At 41.3% G+C, this 18,801-nt stretch overlaps 1 protein-coding gene across 1 annotated transcript in view; it reads left to right on the top strand.

Moving 5' to 3' along the window:
- LOC144499566 (arginine and glutamate-rich protein 1-like) overlaps nt 1-18,469 on the top strand; it is a 54,842-nt gene extending 36,373 nt beyond the window's left edge. Inside the window, exons 2-4 of the mRNA XM_078221674.1 lie at nt 7,429-7,654; nt 11,157-11,240; nt 17,584-18,469. Coding sequence (XP_078077800.1) covers nt 7,429-7,654; nt 11,157-11,240; nt 17,584-17,751 — 478 coding nt within the window. The 3' untranslated portion in view covers nt 17,752-18,469. The remainder of the gene's footprint in view (nt 1-7,428; nt 7,655-11,156; nt 11,241-17,583) is intronic.
- The last annotated feature ends 332 nt before the right edge of the window (nt 18,470-18,801 follow it).

The following is an 18,801-nucleotide window of genomic DNA, read 5'->3' as shown; positions in this document are numbered from 1 at the left end:
GTCAGTCTAAACCTTATGAAACAATGATCTATGTCCGAAACATTTTTCTGCAGACACTTGATCAATTTTTAATTCCTCTCTGGCCAAGGTGTAAATACCAGAGGCCTGGAGGATGGCTAATGTGGTTCCACTTTTCAAGAAGGGTGATAGAGCTGAACCAGGAAATTACAGACCAGTGAGTCTCATGTCAGTGGTAGGGAAACTATTGGAGAAAATTCTGACGGAAAGATTTATTCTCCACTTGGAAAAGTATGGGTTAATTAGAGTTAGTAAGAGTTTTAACAACACCAGGTTAAAGTCCAACAGGTTTATTTGGTAGCAAATACCATTAGCTTTCGGAGCGTTGCTCCTTCGTCAGATGGAGTGGAAATCTGCTATCAAACAGGGCATTTGCTGCCAAATAAACCTGTTGGACTTTAACCTGGTGTTGTTAAAACTCTTACTGTGTTTACCCCAGTCCAATGCCGGCATCTCTACATCTTAATTAGAGTTAGTCAGCATGGCTTTGTCAGAGGGAGGTCATGCCCAACAAATTTGATAGAAATTTTCAAAATGTGAGGCCAGTGTCTGGTGGCGTACCACAAGATTCAGTGCTGGGGCCCTTATTGTTTGTTTAACATAGAATCCCAACAGTGCAGAAGAGGCTATCCAACCCATCAAGTCTGCACCAGCTCCCTGACAGAGTGTCTTACATAGTCTGTCACCCTATTCCTGTAACCCCACACATTTCCCATGGCTAATCCATCTAACCTACACATCTTGGGACACTAAGGGTCAATATCATGGCTAATCCACTGAACCTGTGCATCTTTGGACTATGGAAGGAAACTGGAGCACAGAGGAAATCCACATAGACACAGGGAGAACGTGCAAACTCCACACAGTCACCCAAGGCCAGAATTGAACCCGGGGCCCTGGCATTGTGAGGCAGCAGTGCTCACTACTGTGCCACTATGCTGCCCCTACAGTAATCCGGAGATTACCATTTTTGAGGTCCTGCTTGCTAATTTCCTACCCACTCCCTAAATTCTGATTGCAGGGCCAGTCTTTCTATATATGTCATTGGTACTGATGTGGACCACAAAATGTTGTGTTCAGCCTCTTCCCTCAATATACTCTGGCAGCTGCTCAGTGCCATTCTTAACCCTGGCACTAAGGAAGCTACGTATCATGCTGCATTCTTGTTGCAACTGCACAAATGCTTGTCTATTTCCCAGTTGATTCTCCATTGACTATTCTTCCAGTCGTTCCTGGGCTTCCCATACAGCTGAGCTCACTGTGGTACCATGAACTTGGTTCTGGCTGAACAACCCAGATGAACCATTCATTTCATTCAGAACTACCGGGGCGGCACGGTAGCACAGTGGTTAGCACTGCTGCTTCACAGCTCCAGGGTCCCGGGTTCGATTCCCGGCTCGGGTCACTGTCTGTGTGGAGTTTGCACATTCTCCTCGTGTCTGCGTGGGTTTCCTCCGGGTGCTCCGGTTTCCTCCCACAGTCCAAAGATGTGCGAGTTAGGTTGATTGGCCAGGTTAAAAGATTGCCCCTTAGAGTCCTGGGATGTGTAGGTTAGAGGGATTAGCGGGTAAAATATGTGGGGGTAGGGCCTGGGTGGGATTGTGGTCGGTGCAGACTCGATGGGCCGAATGGCCTCCTTCTGCACTGTAGGGTTTCTATGATTTCTATGAACTGGATTTAATGAGATACATTCAAGGGTCTCGTGCATGATTTGCCTATTTCTTCTTGATTGCCCGGTGGGCACTCATTCCCTGTCTTCTAACATGCTTTTAACTTTGGGATGACCACAGCTATAAATGTGTTACCCATAAAATTCTCAACCTTGCAGTGGTGTCAGCTGCTGCTCAACCTCGGAAGACCGGAGCTCAAGATGCTCCACCTGATAACGGTTCCTGCACATATTATTATCTTGACACTGGGGGCATCCTGGCATTCCCACATAGTACAAGATGTGTGTACTCAGGTCTGAGTTGCCCTGGCTTTCCTCCATCTGCTTGGATAATAACCTTGCTACTAATAAACCATCCACTTTTCAAAAAAAGAGAGAGACTTATCAGCATTTCCCGTCTGTGGGCTTCATTTAAATATGGGAAGACTGCATGCTTTACTTGACCCTTTTTAAAATATTTTAAATTTGACAACTGCTTAGACTAACCCCAGAACTTTGGAGAAAGAAGACACAGCTACAGTAATCACCAGCTTCTCCCCAGTATTCCAAATTTATTTCAGCTCCACTCCAGCTCCCAGTTCTCGCCCTAGTTAATTGTTAGATCCAAAGCCTGGGCCTCAATTAATCTCCCCTCTGATGCTCCTGATTCACTCTTAATTTGAATAATTCAAGAAACAGTTTAAAATGTTTTCTCTTTCTTGTTGACATAGGCAGAATGTCAAAGTAAACAAGTTTGACAAAAATGTGTAAGTCTGTATCACTGGCTTTCTTCTGTTATTCTTTCTGGTTTTGATAAAATAGGAATGAGTATAGGTTTTCCCATACTGTTTAAAGAAAACAAATATCTGAATAATTTGGTTGCGTCTTATTATGAATGCACTTGACACCCATTTAATGGCAGTAAAATTATACTTTGCATATCAGAATCTACAGAATCATCAACACTTCTGATGGATTATTATTTTGTCGCTCCCTGAGTATCTTTGTTCAGCGAAAACAAATCGCATTAGTGTAGATGTTCCTTAACTAAATGCATAAAGATTCTAGCCCTATGGCTTCCTTGTTATGCACTGATTCCACAATTCATACAGGTTTCATCTGAGCTGCTGAATCTTTTTATGGGAATATACTCAAGCCTGGAGAAGGAAAACATGAGCATCCACAAAATGTCTTTTATTGACTGATCAATTCAACCCAGAATATTTGGAGAATTCCATTCCTGAAGTACAGGCAAGCTAAAAACAATTAGTATGTGGTTCCTATGTGCAAATTATGGTGATAACTCGAGGTACAGAGAAAGTAACTGGCATAAAAATAAATTGGAGAAATAATTATAAAAGGGGAAGAATAAAACCTGCACTTTTGCCTACCCTCTTCCACAACTCGATATCCCAAAGCATTTTGCAGCCAATTTAAATACTTGGAAGTGTTGCAGTATCAAGAAGTATGGCAATCAATCTGCACACAGCAAGTCCCCACAAACAATAAGGAGATACTGATCAGATAAGTGCTGTTATCGGATGGATAATTATTGGCCAGGATTCTGGAGGAGGATTCCCCTGCTCTTGTGCCATGGGCTCTTTTACTTTCACCTGAGAGGGCAGATTGGTTCTCATTTTAACCTGCAACAGTGTGATACTTCCTCAGTACTACGGTGCACTGTCAATCTACATTATATGGCTGAGTCTTGAGTGCAATTTGAACCAGAATGTTCTGATTTAGAAACGAGTGCAACCACTGAGTTAAAGCTGGAATCCTTGATTATTCTTGTTAGGTTTGCCCATTGTTCATTATTTTTACTGTTTCTATGGGGGACTGCAGCAGATTTTCTTTTACCATGGAGGTCTTGAACTTGCACGATTTAAAGCCCATGTAAACTGCAATTTCTGGACATTAATCTTTTCTTTTAAAATGCAGCACGTGTTTTATAAAAGTTAATGACTTTTGCACCAAGGTTCCTTTTGATTGAAATTCTCTGTGCAGAGATGGGTCTTAACTTCAGAGAAGGAGAGTATTACCATATTCCAACAATAGTACCGAAGACGTGTGTTTCAGAACTTGCCATGCCCTTATCTAAATTATTCTAGTGAAAGCTCCAACACTGGAATCTATACGGCAAAATGGAAAATCGCCCATGTCTGTCCTGTATACAGAAGCAGGACAAATCATATCTGTCCAATTACCACCCTATCATTACTCCCTATCATTAGTGATGGATATCAATGGTGTTTTAAAAGCGCCATTTGCTTAGCAATAATCTGCTTACTGACTCTTTGGGTTATGCGAGGGCCATTCCGTTCCTGACCTCATTACTGTCTTGGTTCAAACATGGACAAAAGAGCTGAACTCCAGAGAAAAGGTGAGAATGACTGGCCCTGACATCAAAGCAGCATTAACTGTTGCATCAAGGAGCTGTAGCAAACTGGAGTCGATGGGAATCGGGGTGGGGGGAATCTCTGGTTGAAGTCATACTTGTCAGAAAGGAAGGTGGTTGTGGTTGTTAGAGGTTAATCATTTAATTTCCTGGGCATCACTGCAAGAGTTCTCAGGGTAGTGTCCTAGGCCTGACTATCTTCAGCTGCTTCATCACTAACTTCCATCATAAAGTCAAAAGTGGGAATGTTCATTGATTAAACCCCATTCACAATTCCTCACATATGAAGCAGTCAGGATGAGTGCAGCTTCAACAAGTGACGGCAGTGTGTACCATCTATAAGACCATGAGAATAGGAGCATAAGTAGGTTATTTGACCCACCAAATCTGCTCTGCAGATCATGACTCCTCAATTCCACTTTCCCACTTTATCTCCATAACTCTTAATTCTCTTACTGATTTAAAAAATCTGTCTGTCTCAGCCTTCAACATAACCCAGCCCTCTGTGGCAAAGAATTCGATAAATTCACTGCCCTCTGAGAGAAGAAATTCCTCCTCATCTCTGTCTTAAATGGGTGACCTCTTATTCTGAGATCTGGTCCTAGACTCCCACAAGACGAAACAACCTCTCAGCATCTACCTTGTCAAGCCGATAGACATCCTATATGTCTCAATGAGGTTGTTTGTCATTCTTCTCAATTCCAATGAGTACAGACCTGGCCTACCTAACCTCGACTCATAAAATCCCACCAAACCTGAGAGCAACCTAGTGAACTTTCACTGGACTGCAGAGCAGAGCCATTCACAGTATTCCAGGTGTGGTCCAGCTCATGTCTTATCCAGTTTTAGCAAGGCTTATCTTTTTTCATGCTCCATTCCCTTTGAAATAAAGGCCAATGTTGCATTTGTTTTTCCAATTATCTGCTAAACTTGCATACTAGCTTTATGCGATTTATGCATGAGGACCCCCAAATCCCTCTGTATTGTAGTCTTTCGCCATTTGAATAATATTCAGCTCCTTTATTCTTCCTACCAAGTGCATAACTTCACATTTTCCTTCATTATATTCCATTTGCCAAGCTTTTGCCCACCACCTCACCTGTCTATTTCCGTCTAGGCTCTGTCATTCTCACCACTTGCTTTCCAACCTATTTTTATGCCATCTTCAAACTTGGCAATAGTACATTCACTTCGCTCGTCGTTAATATATATTGTAAATAATTGTGGCCCCGGCCAGATCGTTATGGCGCACCAATAGTTACGAGTTGCCATCCTGAAAATATCCCTCTTATTGCTACTCTCTTATCTTCTATCAGTTAGCCAATCCTCTGCCCATGCTAATATATTATCCCAAACATCATGGACTCTTATGTTATTGTGTGGTACCTTAGCGAGCACTTTTTGGAAATCCAAGTATATTAGACCTATTAGTTCTCCTTTGTCCTGCTCATTACCACCTCAAAGAATTCTAGTAAATTTGTCAGGCATGATTTCCCTTCATGAAACCATGCTGAGTCTGCTTGATTATATTATGCATTTCTAAGTGCTCTGGTGTTAAGAATTTTATAATGGACTCTTAGTATTTTCCCACTGACAGAAATTAAGCTAACATTTTTCCAGTGACAGAAGTTAACCTTAACTGGCCTACAGTTACCTGTTTTTTGTGTCTCCCTTTTTGAATAAAGATGTTGCTTGGTAATTTTCCAATTCTCTGGGACTTTTCCAGAATTTAATGATTCTTGGAGATTACTACCAGTACATCCACTATTTCTGTAGCTTTAATATCTTCCAATGCAACCTATGAGGGAGCATATCGCCTTTAGCCTTATTAGTTTCCTTCATATTTTTCCCTAGTGATAGCTATTGTATTTATTTAATCCCCTGCCCCTTGATTTAGTATTTTTTAGAATGTTATTAATGTCTTCCACCGTGAAAATTGACAGTCTCTTTCCGTTAGGGGCCTATGTTCACTTGGGCCCCTCTCTTCCTTCTCATATTTTTAAAGAAGTTCTTGCAGTCCATTTTTATATTACTTGCTGGTTTACCCTTAGTTTATCTTCTTCCTTTTTTTGGTCAAGATGCACTGCAGGAACTCACCAAGCCTACTTAAACAACGCTTTCCAAACCCATGACCACTACCAACTCGAAGAACAAGGGCAGTAGACACACAGCAACAATCCCACATGGAAGTTCTCCTCCAACCCACTCACCATACTGACTTGGAAATATGTTGCTGTTCCTTCACTGTTGCTTAATCAAATCCTGGAATTCCCTCCCCAACAGCATTGTGGGCATTCCTATACCACAGAGACTGCAGCAATTCACAAAGGCTGCAGCCCACCACCTTCTCAACAGTTGGGGATGGGCATTAAATACTGGATGAGCCAGTGACTCCTACATCCCTCAAATGAATTTTAAAAATGCAATTCATTGTCAGGTTTCTTCCACGTTACTGCTTAGCATTGTAATAAAAGACATTTAGAAAACTCCTGGTCACATAACACCTCTCCCCATAATGATTTCAGAAGCTATTACTTCATGTCTAGACAGACCATGGGAATTGTTTTATAGCTGAGATGATTAGATTCTGCAGTGCCTCAGCGATTAGCTTCTGAATTATCCATTTTTCACCTTGATGGAATAGGAAGAGCATCTTTCAGTATGACTATTATCCTGGTAACTTCCTATCTCCACTAGTTTTCTAGAAATGCAAATGAGGCCCAGTACAGTTTCATTAAATGTTTTGAAATAGACCTTGACATTGGCAGTTGTGAAATTCCCTTGGAGGATGTCTCGGCATGTCTTAATTGTATCCCACATTGGAACCTTCCAGAAAACTGGTCAGCAGTAATAACAGATGTCAAGTGACTGGTAGCCATCTTAAGCCAGTGTGTTTGCTTTTCAAAAGTCGTTTTTAAAAGCAATTCAAAGTATGTTTGATCAGCCATTGCAATTAAAATTAATGGGCACAGTGGTTATCACTGATGCTTTACAGCGCCAGGGACCCGGGTTCGCTTCTGGCCTTGGGTGACTGACTGTATGGAGTTTGCACATTCTCCCTGTGTCTGCGTGGGTTTCCTCTGGGTGCTCTGGTTTCCTCCCACAGTCCAAAGATTGTGTATGGATTGGCCATACTAAATTGCCTCATAGTGTTGGTCAGATGGATTTGCCATGGTAAGTGTGTGGGGTTACAGGGATAGGGAAGGGGAGAGGGCCTCGGTAATATCTCTGTCAGAGTTGGTGCAGATTCAATCGGCTAAATGGCGTCTTCTGCACTGTAGGAATTCTATGATTGTATGATCATATTTGCACACGTCACATCATTGTGACAACCAGCTTACTAATTGTTTTCCCTCATTTATTTAAGCCGACAGCAAGAAATAGAAGAGAAGCTGATTGAAGAAGAAACTGCAAGAAGGGTTGAGGAACTTGTGGCAAAACGTGTTGAAGAAGAGTTGGAGAAACGTAAAGATGAAATTGAGCGTGAGGTACTCCGGCGTGTCGAGGAGGCCAAGCGCATTATGGAAAAGCAACTGTTGGAGGAGCTTGAGCGACAGCGACATGCTGAGCTCGCTGCACAGAAAGCTAGAGAGGTAACGCTCGATCGTTGGAAAAGCAAACGACAGTCCATGGCAAAACTTTCAGTCACAGTCAATGGTCACCACTTAGTCTTCATCAGTAAATGGAATCAGAATACGTCTTTCCCTTTCCAGCAGTCTGCAGTACCAGTGTTGTTTTTTTTAAGTTGTATTTCTTTTGATGTACAAACCAACCTTTTATAATAGTTTAAGATGCTGAATGTAGTATTTAATTAGGCTACACAAAGCATTGTTCCATGGCATTTGCTGTTTAAATTCAAGAACCTTTGACGAAATAATGCTAATGTGCCAACATATCAATCAATACCTGTTAAAAAATCTTTTTCCACACTTAAGTTTAAATGAAACTTTTGCCATGGCTGCAGACTTTGAGTTAACCTAACCATGCAAAAGCTTTTTCTTTAAAGGCTTTTCAGGCTAGCAATTTGCCCTTCATTTGTCTAAACACTTTTCCATCCTTATTCTAAGTGGCTTAGTCTTTTCAATGCTGAAGTAGGTTAAAGTGGCTGAGCTTGCAGTACTTGCTTATGGCAAGTGGTTTATGTTTGCTGTATATCCATCTTAAATAAGATTATAAAGGGGAAATTTTATCATGAGGTTTCTGATATCAGCCTCCATTTTATTCAAAGGATTCTTGTGGGACTGGAGCTAGTCCTTTATAACCCACCTCCAGCGTGTAGTTATAAGTACCTATTCCTTCCAAGAGGGCTATTGACGACTGGTGAGTCCCTCCTTGAAGCTAGACATCCTGTATGCTATGTGGTCTAGAAGCTGGAAGATGTCTTCCTGTGAAATAGTGAATTGCTACTATATTGAATTTTGCTGGCACTCATCAGCCCTGAATTTTGAAATGATATGCTTAGTCTTACAGAGAAGTGCAGTACCTAGCTATTCATTGCAACTTCAAAAATCTAACATTAACCCTTTGAGTATGAAATAACTTAGCTTTCACCAATGTACACATTTTCTTTCAAGTAGTTTAACCTTTGACGTTGGACGTTGTTGAATGAAATTAGAAAAAAAAGCACAAAATAATGCTTTGTACACTATATGCGCTCAACAAACCAATATTACTTTGTGAAGTTTTATACGGTATATGGTCCTACACGTTTATGGCAACACTCCACTTAAACTGGCAAAAAATTGAATTCCAAGGTCCTTTTCTGCATAATTTTGCCAAATATTTACTGTCTATGTCAATGACATTGTAAATGCTGGTGTGCTTAATTTGCCAATTTTTTGTAATAATTAAATCCTTTTACCACTATCAATCAGTCCTTACCTTCAGGTAAGTTTTTTTTTGTTGCATCATGGATCAGATTTATGGTAAATAACAGAGGCAGAAAGAGAAAATGCTTTAATTCATTTCCCAATCAATTCTAAACTTCACTTACTTTTTGTTGTTTGGCTTCCCCACCCCTGACCTTTGTCTGTCTCTATACCTCTCTTTCATTTCATGCACTCATCTCTAACTTCTGCCTTTATATCTCAATTCCATTTAAGCTAGATCAAAGCCAAGACTTTTAACTAACACATTGCAACCATATTATTTTATCATTTTTAAAAAACCTGTGTAAAATTTATTAATTGACTTTAAAAAATCCATTCAAGAAAATATAATTTTACTGCAAATTTTTAATCCCATACTTTGTTAATGATAATACTGTAGACTAAGACTACTTGCGTTGCATCTTGCTGACAAACCACGTTAACAAAATTAGAATGATCACCAATATAACATCATAGATGAGTAGGACTATATTCTAAAGTTGTGTGAAGTTTTCAAAGGGTTAGTGATTAGTTTGTTTTGCTGGTAAAGATCTATTGGTTGTTGCTTTAGAAATTAAACCATTGGTATTTTTGGCTACAATGCCTTACAGTTTCATTTTACTAGTATTTTTAAGGTTTGTTAAATTAACCTGAAATTTCTTGTTTACACTGTTGACATTAAGTGAAGGAGCATTAACTATTTTATTTACTATATTTAGTTGGCCTGTTGGACTTCAATAAATACTCATTTCAGAATGTTCTTATCTGCTCCTTGAAGTGAGGATCAGTCTATATTCTTTACATTTAATGCAACCGAGGGAGACATAAAATGTATGAGGAAATCAGTACAGTTAATTTATATGCCATCTTCATAAAATTAAAGAACACCTTCAAATTGAGTTATATTATGAACAATTACTGTATTATAAGCTGCATGATAGTCAGTGCTATCTTATTTTAATGTCATTTCATTTTATTTAAACACACTTATCGAAGTTGTGAAGTATTCAGAGTGTATTGATATACTGTAAGATTTAATGCCTATTGTATTATGATTTGCATTCTAACTTGTTTGTATCTAGGTAATTTGAAATTCCAGGGTTGATGAGTGTCAGCTTGTAGCACATTACTAATCATAGTAAGATCATTTTTCTTTTTCATGTCTCTTGATAGTTTCGCTTGGCTTCATGTTAGCATTGTCATCCTACAGACAAAGGGCAAATTTCCTGGGCTATTCACAGTACTGAAGATGTATTTTTTTCCGTTCTGTGCACAGTGTGAAATTGTTAACCTTAAGTGCTTGGCGGGTGTTTTGTTTAACAGAATTTTGTAGCAGGCTACTTCCAAGTGCACATAATAACCAAGGTAGCTTATTATACAATTGTTTGATCCCAAGGTCAATATAATTTATTCAGCATTTACTCATTAACTTGTAATAATAGTGCCTTGACTTTGAAAGGTTACTAGATCACCAGTAGCTTAAATGGCACTTACATATGTGTTCTCAGAACGGAACAAACCATCATTTCTCTGACTGTGAAAGATGCTCTCAGTTCCACAAAAGGATGGATTAAAGCTTGTATTTTTCACTAACAGTAAATGTATCTTTCTTATTAATTGTTTGCCTTAGGAATGGTGATTTATATTGTTTCTTCTTACCGTAAACATCTGCATTCCTCAGCTCAGCCTACGTTGTGTTGTGTTTCTTGTTATTGGCTGAGCTGCTGATGCAGGTGTTGCCAAGCTAACAGTACAAATCAGTTTAAAGAGGAAGCTGGCGCATATGGCAGCCGAGGAGCACACTCTGCAGGACACTGGACGAGACAGTAAATATTCAACTTTTAATGCTGATTAATGGAGCTATAGGTAAAGAATACGTAGGTATTTGTAATTGACGAGAAAAGTCTATTCTTTTTTTTATTTTTGTTAATGTAATTGGTAAAGTTTCTTTAGCAGTTGTATTATGTGTGGTTTTAAAAAAATAGTAGTATCAGCAAGCCTGACGAAGGAGGGTTTGGGTCATTGCTGTTTGAGGGCTGGGGTGGGATGGTTTAAACCCAGGAAGAATTTAACTAAGGGCAAACTAGTTCACATGAATGGCAATAAAAAAGGTGGCTGTCTTGGGGATAGTCAGAGGAAGGAAAGTATACTAAGGGAAGGAGCAGCTAGTGTAGATGCAATCTTAAAATTATTTCTCTCTATTAACATCATATTGTCTCCTATTTAGGAAGAAGAACGAGCTAAACGAGAAGAACTTGAGAGAATATTGGAGGAAAATAATCGAAAAATAGCAGAAGCTCAAGCTAAATTGGTATGCATTATTAAAATATGATAGCTTTGTTTAATGTCTTAAGTGTGGTTTCCTCTCTTTACAATAGACCATGGGGATATTAAATACCCAACATATGAAACTAAGAATGATTTTTGATTTTGGTTGGTAAAGATGAGAGTTCTGATAAATGAATTTCCATGTACACAAGATATTGTCATTATCCTGTAAGGATAGGAGGGGGAATATATCTGTATACTTTGGATGCTTTGGGAAACCATGGCATATCTTGATTACGTAGGGGTATTACTTGGTTTTTCTTACAGTTGTAATGCACTTTTGTATTTTTTCATCACTTTTAAGTACTCAGCCCAAACGTATGGATCAGTATCAACGACACATCATAGTACTGACTCTCATGGCATGTCTTCAGCCTTATATCACTTGGATGAATTTCTGTGATGGAAGTGCCTGGGTTTGGTGAAAATGCTTTGCTGGAGTACTAGCTTGACTATTGAATCATCCAAAGTTTAAATTCAATAGATAGACTGGAGAACCTAATTTGACAGATGGGCAGGTCTATATTCCTCAGTAAGAAGGGGAATAATATGTTTGTGGAACATTCTCAAGTGTTCTACTATGCCAGTCATTTTCAACCAAGAAGATGGCATTGTGACTCACTCACTCCCACATCAGTCACAAGCAGAAATCAATGGCAGCTCTGGCCAGTGCTCTACTTACTGACTGGAATTGTTGATTTTGTTTTTGCATTTATTATACAGACTTTGCTATCGTTGAAAACAGTTGATCTAATGTCAAACCCAGGTTAACTCTTCACTGAATTCCTGAGCTAGTTCACTACCAGCACATGCTTAGCTCAAGAGTAAAAACAGTTGAATAGCCCTTCCCTCGCCCCAGTCATTTAATATATTCTCATCCAAGACATAATATTTATATATATTTTATTTATATGTATGGGACAAGCTCCTAAACACAGTATCAACTCATCCATGGCCATGCTGTTTGTTCTCAATTCTGTTATTTATGCAGGCATTGCTTCAACCTTGTGCTTTGCCCTTCAGTTTGAAGTCATTTGCAAGGACCAATAACCAATTTAATTCTGTAATTTATTTGGCTAATGCCTGTAATCTTTCTGAGAGTTATTATGGCTAACATTGCCCAAGCAGCAAAGCAGTTATAATAGTAGCAAATGGACTCATGAGATGAAGAAACCTGGAGTATTATCTGGCTCTGCTTGACTTAGCCAAAAATGTCAAGCTTTATGCTCACTTAACAAAGAGTTGCTGAAGGCTTGACTTTTCAAGCTTGAACCTTTGCGGACATCATGATTAGAGGGTTTTCAGAACATTTAACAGTCGAGGAGCCAGTACAGTAGAGTCTCTAAAGATAAAGGATTGGGCAGACCAGGCCTCTTTATAATTAAGAATTCAACACCTTTAAGGGGAATAGAAACTTTTTCCTTGGAACAGAACACCTATCCCAATGATCACAAGGGTTCCAGAGGATGTTCATGTTGTTTCTGACAGTAACCTCTGCCATAAGACTTCCATACAACTGCAACCAAGTACTGCATAGCAAATTTTGCTGACTGATGGATAACATCCAAAACCATCCTTAAGCAAATTATGTTATGCATCAGCATTTATCTTTGACAATAATCTTAATGATATCAATGAAGTTGCAGAATAGAGAAGCAAGTTAAAGCTGTTGCTTATTTTGCTCCACAGGTACAGATATCAGAATTTATAAACTCAGTATCCAAAAATATGAACTGTAGAAATGTTAGAAGGTGGATTTCTAAAGAAACTAATGAATTTAATTTAAAAATCAACAGATTTTAAATTCTACTTCCACATGATCAAAAGTGATCAAAGTATTGTGCTATTGAATGGCACAATGCATGTGCCCTTCAGCCAGGCTCCCTAACCCACGATACTGGAGACCGAAACACTTTTTTTCAGATATTGTGTGTGTTAGAACTTTTCAGCGTCATTCTTTCAGTACCCATATTTTTCACCACTGTTTTTTTTGCCATGGTATCATTTTGGCTCAATGGTGGCAGCTTCCTCTGATTCCCAAACTGAAATAGAACAGGATTTCCCAAGCTTTTCTAGCCATGGAACTATTTTTGACCACCCAAGAATAATGACAGAACCTCTGAAAAACATTTTTATTATGTTGAAAAGTGAAACCACAAAAAATTGATTGCTTTTGTGCAATAGGCACAAAGGTACAAAAACCAGTTTATGATTTGATTTGATTTATTATTGTCACATGTATTAACATACAGTGAAAAGTATTGTTTCTTGCGCGCTGTACAGACAAAACACACCGTTCACAGAAGAAAACGAGAGAGTGCAGAATGTAGTGTTACAGTCATAGCTAGGGTGTAGAGAAAGATCAACTTAATGCAAGGTAAGTCCATTCAAAAGTCTGACAGCAGCAGGGAAGAAACTATTCTTGAATCAGTTGGTATGTGACCTCAGACTTTTGTATCTTTTTCCCGAAGGAAGTAGGTGGAAGAGAGAATGTACGGGGGCGTGGGGTCCTTAATATGCTGGCTGCTTTGCCGAGGCAGCGGGAAATGTAGACAGTCAATGGATGGGAGGCTGGTTTGCATGATGGATTGGGCTACATTCACGACCTTTTGTAGTTCCTTGTGGTCTTGGGCAGAGCACGAGCCATACCAAGCTGTGATACAACCAGAAAGAATGCTTTCTATGGTGCATCTGTAAAAGTTGGTGAGAGCCGTCGCTGACATGCCAAATTTCCTTCGTCTTCAGAGAAAGTGGAGGCGTAGGTGGGCTTTCTTAACTATAGTGTCAGCATGGGGGGACCAGGACAGGCTATTGGTGATCTGGACACCTAAAAACTTGAAGCTCTCGACCCTTTCTACTTTGTCTCCATTGATGTAGACAGGGGCATGTTCTCCTTTGCGCTTCCTGAAGTCGATGACAATGTCCTTCGTTTTGTGACATTGAGGGAGAGATTATTGTTGCTGCACCAGTTCACCAGATTCTCTATCTCATTACTGTACTCTGTCTCGTCACTGTTTGAGATCTGGATCACAGTAAGAGTTTTAACAACACCAGGTTAAAGTCCAACAGGCTTATTTGGTAGCAAATGCCATTAGCTTTCGGAGCGCTGCTCTCAAAAACTTTTTGATCACCACACCTCAGGCAAGATTGAGAAGGCAGACCTCCATGAATAACCTCAGCTCGTATGGGAATTGAACCTGTGCTCTCCCACACATGCGCTCTCAGCTGTCCCGCATGCGCGCGCGCGCTTAGCTGTCAGGCGCTCTGAGCTGTCCCGCGCGCGCGCTCTGAGCTGTCCCTCGCGTGGGCACTTCAGCTCTCCCTCGCGCGGGCTCTTCAGCTCTCCCTAGCGCGGGCTCTCTCGGCTCTCCCTCGCGCGTGGGCTCTCTCGGCTCTCCCTCGCGCGCGGGCTCTCTCGGCTCTCCCTCGCACGCGGGCTCTCTCGGCTCCCCCTCGCGCCCGGGCTCTCTCGGCTCTCCCTCGCGCGCGGGCTCACTCGGCTCTCCCACACGCACGCGGGCTCACTCGGCTCTCCCGCACGCGCGTGCGCTCTCAGCTCTCCCGCGCGTGCGCTCTCAGCTCTCCCGCGCGTGCGCTCTCAGCTCTCCCGCGCGTGCGCTCTCAGCTCTCCCGCGCGTGCGCTCTCAGCTCTCCCGCGCGTGCGCTCTCAGCTCTCCCGCGCGTGCGCTCTCAGCTCTCCCGCGCGTGCGCTCTCAGCTCTCCCGCGCGTGCGCTCTCAGCTCTCCCGCGCGTGCGCTCTCAGCTCTCCCGCGCGTGCGCTCTCAGCTCTCCCGCGCGTGCGCTCTCAGCTCTCCCGCGCGTGCGCTCTCAGCTCTCCCGCGCGTGCGCTCTCAGCTCTCCCGCGCGTGCGCTCTCAGCTCTCCCGCGCGTGCGCTCTCAGCTCTCCCGCGCGTGCGCTCTCAGCTCTCCCGCGCGTGCGCTCTCAGCTCTCCCGCGCGTGCGCTCTCAGCTCTCCCGCGCGTGCGCTCTCAGCTCTCCCGCGCGTGCGCTCTCAGCTCTCCCGCGCGTGCGCTCTCAGCTCTCCCGCGCGTGCGCTCTCAGCTCTCCCGCGCGTGCGCTCTCAGCTCTCCCGCGCGTGCGCTCTCAGCTCTCCCGCGCGTGCGCTCTCAGCTCTCCCGCGCGTGCGCTCTCAGCTCTCCCGCGCGTGCGCTCTCAGCTCTCCCGCGCGTGCGCTCTCAGCTCTCCCGCGCGTGCGCTCTCAGCTCTCCCGCACGCGTGCGCGAGCTCCCAGCTGCCTCCAACCTCGCGCCTCCCCCCCCAAGCCTCACTCTGCTGTCCAGTTGCCATCAGTCTTGGCTTTGCCTGGTACTTTCAGGTCTGACTTTGCTCCTATTTGTAGCTCGTCCAACCGGCACTGTCTTCTCAATGCATCAGCTGCTGACAGGCTGGCTGGTGCGCCTAAAGTAGCCAACAGTGTGAAAACCACCTTTGATTGGATGAGCTGGAAGGACAGCTTTTGTCAAACTTTAATGGCCAGACCAACCATGGAACCCCTTGCTTGTTTCCTACGGAATTCAAAACCCAGTTTGAGAAACATTAATCAGGAATGATACTGTGGAGTTTTGAAAATGCGCTGCATTTTGGAGGCAGTGTCTTTTATTGTATCTGTTCAGGTGAGTGGAAAAGATCCCAAAAGACTATTCCAAAGAGAACAGGGGTATTTTGCTATCATATCATTTATCCCCTTAACTGACACCATGTATAGTACTTACTGGTCATTTATGTCATTATTTGTGGGATCTTGTGTGCAAATTGGCTGCTACATTTCCCTACAATACAATGCCCAATTCCTTAAATTGAGTTTGAAAGTACTTGAGCAATAAAAGAGGGACAAAGGGTACAAGGGTATCTAAATGCAAGGTTATTTCTACTCATCGAGTCAGGTTAAGCTGTCATTTAATGTCAAGTTGTAATTGGGCTCAATTTATCAATATCTCTGCCCCTTAACCTAATGTTGTCCTATCACAGAATGTAGACCTGTATTTGCCACTCGACCCTCCAAAATAATCAAAAGTTCAGGATTGTGGCTATTCTTGACAACTTGGGGGTGAATCAAACAATGCTGTTATGACAGTTGCTTTGCAGATCTGTTTAGATGTCGTCTTGTCTTCTGATCTATTGCTCTTTCTAAAATGCTGGCTGTACTAGGCGCAATGGCTCATAACCACTGGCTATAGATTTGAATACATTTATTATAGTTAAATGGTTATCTTATTCAACAAATACTTAAAACTTGTCTTTTTGTCACTTTTAATGGAGGAGTGATGCTGCTTCTTTTGCTCACAAATGGATTCTCATATCGCGCTCTCGCACACACACCCTCTCCTGGAAACACGCTCCCCCCTCTCGTGCACACATTCTCACCCCTCTCACATACCATCGCTCTCTCCCCCACATATATTCCCACCTCGCCCTCTCTCACTATCACCTCTTTTGCACACAAGCTCATACTCACCTCTCTCTCTCACACACACCTCTCACACTCTCACCTCTCTCACACACACATGCACGTACACTCGAATCTCTCACACAAACACTCATCTCTTGCACACAGTCTCACCGCTGTCACGCATGCAAACTCTCATCTTTCCATCATACACAAACTCACCTTGCATACACACACACACTCAGCTCTGTCTCACACACGCATTCTCACCTCTCACGCATATTTGAATGAAGATTTTCGACAGTGGTGGATACACCCTCATAAAAAGGAAGTGCATTGAATTACCCCGAATTGTAAATGTAATTAAGGAAGGAATATTTTCATTAATATGTCTTAGATTGAGTCTCTCTGTTATAGACCTTTTGTGTAAAATCTGCCTTGTGACATTAGTGTATGAAATTAATGTATCAGTTAACAAAACTTCCATTTATATTGTGGTTTTAACATTTTAAAATGTACCAAGATGTTTCACGGTACAGTAATCATACAGAAAAAGTCATTAGCCTTCTAGATGACATTAGGATGGGTGACCAAAAGCTTGGTCAAAGAGGTTGGTTTGAAGGAGAGAATTACTGAACCTAGGTATCTGAAGGCTCAGCTGCCAGTGGTAAAGAAAATGAGGGATGCACAAGATGCCAGAATATGTTTAAGAATCTGATGGCTGAATATCTAGCATCTAATACTAATTTTCTCAGAATATTTTTATTTAAATATATTTGATAGAATTGAAGTAGTTTCAGAATGGGTGTGCCTGAGCCAATTTTGAACCAATCATAAAAATCAGATAAATTGTTTTCTGTAAAGGAAAGACCTGTTGATTTTTTAACTATCAAGTTATATTTTAAATTGTAATTTGCAGGCTGAGGAGCAATTGAAAATTGTTGAAGAGCAAAGAAAAATCCATGAAGAAAGAATGAAGCTAGAGCAAGAAAGACAGCGTCAACAAAAGGAAGAACAAAAACTGATCCTGGGCAAGGGGAAGTCCAGGCCAAAGCTGTCCTTCTCACTGAAAAGCTCTGTTGGATAACTTTGTGCTTGTGTTCTTTTTTAACCTTGTAGCTTCATGTTGAAGTGTTTTTGGAAAAGACAAAGTTCGAATGATCAGATGTGGGCTGTGCTCTACAACATTTCTTAGCAGAATGAGAAATGTGATTTTAAAACTGAAATTCAAACATCCTGTTTATCAGTACAATGGAACCCTGTATAGAGCATCTCTGATTTGCAGATGTAAAATGTTCTCGAGCAGAAATCATCCTCCTCAGTTTTCTTCACAAATTGGCTGTAGTAGATTGGGATTTTGAAAGATTAAGGGGATCTTCACAGAGATGATCTAAAGATGGGTTCCGCTGTAGTTAACTTAGCAAACCCAATGTGATGTAAATGTTAAGTAGTATTGGGATGATGTAGTAATATCAACTGTAAATGAAGCAAATTAGCAATGGTGCCCATTTTAAATACATTTGATCTGTAATCAAAATTGATAGCCCAACAAACCCTGAAATAACTGTGGAGTCTGTCTGTGGTGTGTTAACAAATACAATGCTGTTGTCAGTAGAATGGCTCCTGACATTCACAGGTAAGGAAAATCACCACATTTCTAGGGGCAAGGAGAATTATTGTCTGGACCTGCAGTACATATACCTCTTAATGTTCTGATTTGTTTTCATCATTTAGCAAAGTTAGCCTGCTTTTTCCCCATATTGTAAATGTAAAAACAACACAAATAAAATAAGATTTTAAATGCACTACAGATCTAGTATATTATTATTTCTAATCAATTGTCTAATGAACTTTGTAAAACAGATAGGAATTAATATTTTATAGTTGTATGTGTGAGAAAGTATGCATGCAAAATACTGGATAGATGTTGTATGCATTTATACAGTGCATTTATACAATGTATTTATACAATGTATTTAGCAAGTGCACATTATGACCAAATAATAAAAAAAGGTAAAGTCGCCATAGTCCCAGGTGACCATAGGTTGCTCTACCCTTTGAGGAGGAAAGCTGACTGGTGGTGATTTAACCTGAGGATCACCACACCTCAGGCAAGGGGCAAGATTGAGAAGGCAGA

This window comes from Mustelus asterias, chromosome 10, assembly GCF_964213995.1.
Source record: "Mustelus asterias chromosome 10, sMusAst1.hap1.1, whole genome shotgun sequence".
Lineage (NCBI taxonomy): Eukaryota > Metazoa > Chordata > Chondrichthyes > Carcharhiniformes > Triakidae > Mustelus > Mustelus asterias.
This window is presented reverse-complemented; position numbering and strand designations above follow the sequence as displayed.